Source organism: Electrona antarctica (assembly GCF_951216825.1).
Source record: "Electrona antarctica genome assembly, chromosome: 18".
NCBI classification, from domain to species: Eukaryota; Metazoa; Chordata; class Actinopteri; order Myctophiformes; family Myctophidae; genus Electrona; species Electrona antarctica.
In genome coordinates this window covers 2,210,276-2,217,434 of record NC_136799.1, presented here as the reverse complement: position 1 = coordinate 2,217,434, position 7,159 = coordinate 2,210,276, and the positions used below count along the sequence as shown (strand labels likewise).

Sequence of the window (7,159 nt, the reverse complement as noted above, 5' to 3'; positions counted from 1 at the left end):
GGAGCAACAGCTCCACCAGAGTGTTCCAGACTTCCCTCTGCAGAGCAACATTAGTGACTTCATCCTGGGAGATCCCGAGGCGTTCCAAGGCCAGTGGGTCGATATGTTTCCTCCAACTGCGCCTTGGTCTGCCCCCCGGGATCTCCTCCCAGTGGGACGTGCCTCGAGGACCTCCCTAGGGAGACGCCCGAGAGCCATCCTAACCAGATGCCCCGAACCACCTAAGCTGGCTCCTTTCCTGCTACTCTATAGCTAGTGTACTCTATAGTCCTACGGTTCTCAAAGTGGGGCCCAGGGACCCCCAAGGGATCATTGAGGGGATGCTAGGGAGTCCCCAGACAGTAGACCCTTACGGGTCTGTAACTCCAAGAGTCTACTATCGTGGACCGCTTATCCGTAGTCGGGTCGCGGGGGTATCGGCTCCACCAGAGTGCTCCAGACTTCCCTCTCCAGAGAAACATTAGTAACTTCCTCCTGGGGGGACCCCGAGGCTTTCCAAGGCCAGCGTGTCGATGTAATCCCTCCATCTCATTCTTGGTCTTCCCCGGGGTCTCTAACCAGATGCATGAACCACCTAATATGGCTCGATTCCAAGCAAAGAGGCCAGCGATTCAACTCCGAGTCTCTCCAGCGTGACTGAACTTCTCACCCTATCTCTAAGGGAGATGACCTAGCCACCAACGAGCTCAGTCCAGTTTCTGCGCCAGCTTCCGCGCCACCTCCTCCAGCTTCTGGGTGAGCTTCTGGTGGACGACGCGCAGCGTGGTCAGGAAGTTGCCCAGGAAGAGCACGAAGAAGCCCAGCGCCAGCATGTACACCTGCCACTCCTTGCAGTCCTCGTCGCGCGCCATGCGGAACAACGTGGCCGAGATGTAAAGGTGGCAGAGGTGGCCGAAGAACAGGAAGGGCAGGAGGAAGGAGAGGCCGCGCCACATCCACGACTGGAAGCCCTCCACCGTCAGGTCCATCTGGTTGCGCTCGCCCAGCGCCCGCAGCCGGTACAGGCAGCCGCTCTGGTAGTAGTACTGCAGGAACTGCACGAAGTTCTGGTAGATGTGGAAGGCGAGGAACTGGCTGCGGAAGCGCTGGTACGTCTGGCCCTCGGGCCACGTGAGCATGACGCCCGACAGCACGGTGCTCACGTAGTGCTGGATGACCCACCAGCCCTTGATCCTGGAGCCGTTGCTGCGCAGGATGCTCTCGCGTATGGTCAGCGTGCAGTAGTACCACACCAGCAGGAAGTTGAAGATCTCGTCCGTGACGCGGAAGTTGATGAAGAAGAGGCACGTGATGGCCAGGAACATCAGGATCATCGTCATGTAGAGCTTGAACTTCTCGTATTCCTCCTTGTAGGCGAACTTGGCCTGGTCGCTGAGGAGCGTGACGTTGACGTTGCCCAGGACCAGCTTGAGGTACAGGCCGTTGCTCTTCGGCAGGTAGGCCTCCATGTCGACGAACACGTTCTCCTTGTGGTCGATTTGCGTCTGGATGTCCTCCATCAGCTTGGCGTCTTTCTCGTCGCGGCAGGTCTGCTGCGCGCAACTGTTCAGGCTGCTTCTGAGGTCTTTCATGGACTTCCTCTGCTTGGTGATGGTGGCGCTGCATGCCGCCTGCAGGTTCGTGAGCTCCTCGAGTTTCTGCTTGTAGACTTTGTCCGTTTCCTGCAGCTGCTGATATTCGTTGTCCGTTTCCTCCCACTCTGTCTGAAAGGCCGGCAGTGACATCGCGGTGCCGGGCGTTTGTTTGTTGTTGCTCCAGAAGAAAAGGTTATTTATTATCTTCTAGTTGTTCTTCTCGTTTTTCCGGTCTCGGTCAAGCGGAGTTGCTCCAGGTATGTGGTGGTCATCACCGTTCCAGTGTCACGCGCCAAATCGTATTTTCGTATTTCGTATTTTCCAAATAGTGTTTGACTGTCCTCGTCACCCGGGTTTGTGCTCTGCAATCAGTGACAAGGTGACGACATCCGTGACAACAGGTGATGACTAATCGTGCAGCAGGTAACGACAGGATAATCTGTTTTTGAACATCATTTAAAACTATACTGTTATACTGGAAGGACAATTGAAACCCAAATATGGAGTTTGCTGACGCCATGGTTCCGACATCATAGTGCCGACGTTGCATATGACCGATGTCGTGGACTGGCCAAAGTATAGAGGTTAGACTGCTGTGGTGTCAAAACAGCCTAATGGACCTCATGGCTGGTTTCCGGGCCCTCGGTGCACTCTACAGAGCGGCATCACATGGATATGCTCTGAAGTTTCGCAACTTCTCGGCAGCGCCTGCCATTCGGGGCAGAACCCACGTGAGCTACGAAGTCAAAGGTGACAAAGTGTACCTCCGGCTCCTACCCGAATGTGCCAAAGGAATCGTCAACAAGACGATACCGCTGTCCAGACCAAAAGGCACGCTGCAGAGTCTTCAGGACTACGTCCGGCGGTGGCTCAGGGGTAGAGTGCCTGGATGGTAACCGTAAGGTTGCCAGTTCGAACCCGGGCTCCCGCAGAGTTACTGTCGAAGTGTCTTTGAGCAAGACACTGAACCCCTAATTGCTCCCGATGGGCTAGTTGGTGCCTTGCATGGTTTCCGCTGCCATCGGTGTATGTATGTGTGTGTGAATGGGTGAATGTAATGCACAATCTCTGTAAAGTGCCTTGGATAAAGGCGCTATATAAATGCACCATTTTACGTCATGAGCTTTGGGTTTGCGCGGAATTTCGTTTACAAAACTGCCCACGGTAAGGTTATGAAGCAGAGCAAGGGACTTTACCCGGCACCCCTGAAGATCGGTCAAGGCTGGACTGGAGCAGGGTCCTGCTGCCGGATACCTAGCCGAATCTCGGAACTTCGGTCAGCTGGCGAGAACCAGCGAGTCCCAGGCCCTCATCGGCCTTTACCACGGCCAGGTGGCGTGCAAGAAGAACCGCTTTGGAGCCCCAGAGAGAGACGTAAAAACGCTGGCCATCTTGGGAGCCGGTCTGATGGGGGCCGGCGTCGCCCAGGTGACGGTGGACAATGCCGGCATGCGTGCCATCCTGAAGGACACGACGGCGGAGGGGCTGTCGAGGGGCCAGCAGCAGATCTACAAGGGCCTCAACGACAAGGCCAGGAAGAGGAGCATCACGTCCTTCGAGAGGGACTCCACGCTCTCCAGGCTGACCGGCCAGCTGGACTACGGCGGCTTCGAGCGGGCCGACATGGTCATCGAGGCCGTGCTCGAGGACCTGGAGTTGAAGCACAGGGTGCTGCGGGAGGTGGAGGCGGTGGTGCCGCCGCACTGCGTGTTCGCCAGCAACACGTCGGTGCTGCCCCCGATGAGACATCGCCGCCGGCAGCGCCAGGCCCGACAAGGTGGTGGGGATGCACTACTTCTCTCCCGTGGACAAGATGCAACTCCTGGAGGTGGTGGCCGCGGAGCGGACCTCCAAGGACACGGTGGCCTCGGCCGTGGCGCTGGGCCTGCGCCAGGACAAGGTGGTCATCGTGGTGGGCGACGGCCCCGGCTTCTACACCACGCGGTGCCTGGCGCCCGTGCTGGCCGAGGCGGTGCGGGCGCTCCAGGAAGGCGTGGGTCCCCGAAAGCTGGACGCCCTGATGACTGGCGGCCTGGGGTTCCCCGTGGGCGCCGCGGCGCTTGTCGACGAGGTGGGCGTGGACGTGGCGGCCCACGTGGCCCGGGACCTCGGCGAGGCCTTCGGCCCGCGGCTGGGCGACGGGAACGTGGCGGAGGTGCTCGAGGCCATGGTGGAGCGGGGCTTCAGGGGTCGCAAGTCGGGGCGGGGCTGCTACGTCTACGCCCGCCCGGCGGTCAAGGACGTCAACCCCGACCTCGACCCGATCCTCGAGAGGTACAGGCTCGCCCCGAACCCGGCCGTGTCCTCGGACTGGGACGTGCAGTACCGGCTGCTGTCGCGCTTCGTCAACGAGGCGGTGCTGTGCCTGCAGGACGGCGTGCTCCCGGGGGGCCCCGCGGAGGGCGACGTCGGGGCAGTGTTCGGGCTCGGCTTCCCACCGCACCTCGGCGGGCCCTTCCGATTCGTGGACACGTTCGGCGCCGACAAGCTGGTCGAGACGATGAGGAGGTTCGAGGCGGTCTACGGGGAGCAGTTCACGCCGTGCCAACTGTTGGTCGACCACGCAAACGACCCGGGCAAGAAGTTTCACCCGTGAAGAAGCCTGCTTCCGGATTTAGGACGGAGAATGTCCGTCGATTAGCCCTTTTTCATGGACGAAAACGAAATCAAATCATAACAAAAGTCACGATGACTAAAGAAACTATGACTAAATATTTTAATATATATTGACAATATTGTCAACAAATAATAACTGGACTAAAACGGAGAGACTAGTGGAGAAGAGGTTTTAGATGTGCATTCTGAAAATAGCACATCTACAAAAAAATGACAAAAATCACACCTGTGTGAAGTGAGGGGCGCTCTCATCATCGTACATCATCATGATGTAACATGTCGTTTTGCTCGTCCACATATGACATAAATTCTCCATTCAATGTCGATGGGAATTTAATGTTTGTGTAAGACGGACATCAACACTACTGAATACAGGAGGGGCTAGCTCCCCTCAAAAATAGAAAAGTAAAATCACACTTGTGTGAAGTGAGGGGCGCCCAACTGTGGCTGCCACATGACGTCACTGCTTAAAGCAAACATTAACTCATAACCCGCCAATAAAACCTACGGCGCTGTGTCGGCTATACCGCCACCTTAGACGCCACATTATTTCTATTGAAATACTGGCCGTTTCCAGTTTCCCGAAAATACTTAGAGAGAATTGTCTATAGCTAATGTGATCATTGTCTATATTTAAGAGTCTTAGACACATTCTTAGAAACAACAAATGGGACCCAATCTAATCTAATCTAATCTAATCTAATCTAATCTAATCTAATCTAATCTAATCTAAATCCCTATGTTTCTATGTCAGTGGTGCCCAAACATTTTCATGTCAAGGACCCCCAGAATTATCTGTATTTGGCCGCCGACCCCCATCTGAAAATATCATGTTCCAGGGATCTCCAAACAACAAAAACATTGAAATGTCTGAAAAGTTTATAGACATGTTATATTTGTGTTAAACTAGGCCGAGGCCTGCTCGGGGGACACACAAGCCTGTTATGTAATACCCGTTGTATCCATCTGCTTCCCTTTCATGCCCAAAAGTACAATATTTGTTTCTGAAATGTAATGAGTGAAAGTCAAGTAAAAACAAACAAAATAAATCAGACCCGTCTGAAGTGAGTGGTGCTGCGCTGCACTGCTCTGCGCTGCGCTGCGCTGCACTGTACTGTACTGTACTGTACTACTGGACTGGACTGGACTACTGTGCTGCGCTGCACTGCACGCTGTGCTGTGCTGTGCTGTGCTGTGCTGCGCTGCACTGTACTGTACTGTACTGTACTGTACTGTACTGTACTGTACTGTACTGTACTGTACTGTACTACTGTGCTGCGCTGCACTGCACGCTGTGCTGTGCTGTGCTGTGCTGCGCTGCACTGTACTGTACTGTACTGTACTGTACTGTACTGTACTGTACTGTACTGTACTGTACTGTACTGTACTGTACTGTACTACTGTGCTGCGCTGCACTGCACGCTGTGCTGTGCTGCGCTGCACTGCACTGTACTGTACTGTACTGTACTGTACTGTACTGTACTGTACTGTACTGTACTGTACTGTACTGTACTGTACTGTACTGTACTGTACTGTACTACTGTACTGTACTGTACTGTACTGTACTGTACTGTACTGTACTACTGCGCTGCGCTGCACTGTACTGTACTGTACTGTACTGTACTGTACTACTGTGCTGTGCTGTGCTGCGCTGCGCTGCGCTGTACTGTGCTGTACTGTACTGTACTGTACTGTAGAGTGTAGACTGTACAAGCCCTCCTCCCTGGCCTGTGTGTGTCTGTGTGTTAGGCTGTGCAACAGTGACACTTGGTGGTGAACAAACGCTATAACGCTATTTTCGTTGCTCGGACACATACTGCAGCTGTCTATAGGAGTGGTTGCGCCACTCAAAAACACACTCATGTGAAATGAGGGGCGCTCCCCCAGTCAAAAAACACTTTGTGTTTGAAATAGACACTCGTGCTTTCTACGGTGTGATTTGGGGTCATAAGGATGAATACAAAATGAATATCAACATCCTAATGCTGTCCAATAATTAGATAGGGACAGTATTATGACAGTGAGATTATGACAGGCAGTTTCTGCTGTCAAAATATGACACCCCAGTCAAAACACATTAGTTTGATGGTGTTTGATACGTGTGAATGAGGCCTAGGACTTCTCTGTGTGGATGTATGGGACAGCTGTCAAAGCGTGTGTGCGTGTCGTGCGTGTCGTGCGTGCGTGTCGTGCGTGCGTGCGTGCGTGCGTGCGTGCGTGCGTGCGTGCGTGCGTGCGTGACAGAGAGAGAAGAGGAAAGAAAAATTAACAGGAAAAATGAGAGGAAGTGGGTGAGGAAACGAAGGATTTGTCACGCACGTGCACACACACACAAACACACACACAGACACAGACACACACGCGTGATCGCGCACGTCAGCCAATGCACATTCGGTGTCTCAAGTCCACAAAGACTCGTGCACACACACACACACACACACACACACACACACACGCTAATGATGAAAAGGAAATATTGATTAAAATGTCTCCCAATAAGGCAGACGTTTCAGGATGAACTCTTTGATCTGGTGTCACGAAACAGCGTGTGTGTGTGTGTGTGTGTGTGTGTGTGTGTGTGTGTGTGTGTGTGTGTGTGTGTGTGTGCGTGTGCGTGCGCACGTATCCGCGTGCGCCCAGAAGAATCTGCGTTGAATTTTAACCCTCCTGCATTCCTTCAGGCATTCCATTTAACCCATTATGTCCTGAGGCCGATTCTACAAAATACTAGTTCTACTGTTTTACCGGGAGCTGACCAGTACAACCACTGTCTGATACTGTTGTACTGACCAGTACAACCACAGTCTGAACCAGTGGGTTTGATGAGGTCAGATCAACATATGGAATGAATCCTGTGTTGTGTTCGCTCTGAAAGAAAATATAGTCAAAGATTTGCTCCACATTTTCACGATTTTTCAAAGAATTTGCAGATCTATGAGCTTGTAGATCTGCTATTTTTCAATAGCTTT

The 7,159-nt window shown here is 53.3% G+C and overlaps 1 protein-coding gene and 1 pseudogene across 2 annotated transcripts; one reads left to right on the top strand and one right to left on the bottom strand.

Moving 5' to 3' along the window:
* Window positions 1–686: 686 nt before the first annotated feature.
* On the bottom strand, window positions 687–1,724 carry LOC306942663 (transmembrane protein 120B-like; the record flags this gene model as incomplete). Its single annotated transcript, XM_079528670.1, has 1 exon — window positions 687–1,724. The coding sequence occupies one exon, from the start codon at window positions 1,722–1,724 to the stop codon at window positions 687–689; it is 1,038 nt and encodes a 345-aa protein (XP_079384796.1).
* A 968-nt stretch (window positions 1,725–2,692) lies between these two features.
* Window positions 2,693–4,170, top strand: LOC306942662 (trifunctional enzyme subunit alpha, mitochondrial-like; annotated as a pseudogene). Its single transcript has one exon. The product of its transcript is annotated as a trifunctional enzyme subunit alpha, mitochondrial-like (transcript).
* Window positions 4,171–7,159: the final 2,989 nt, after the last annotated feature.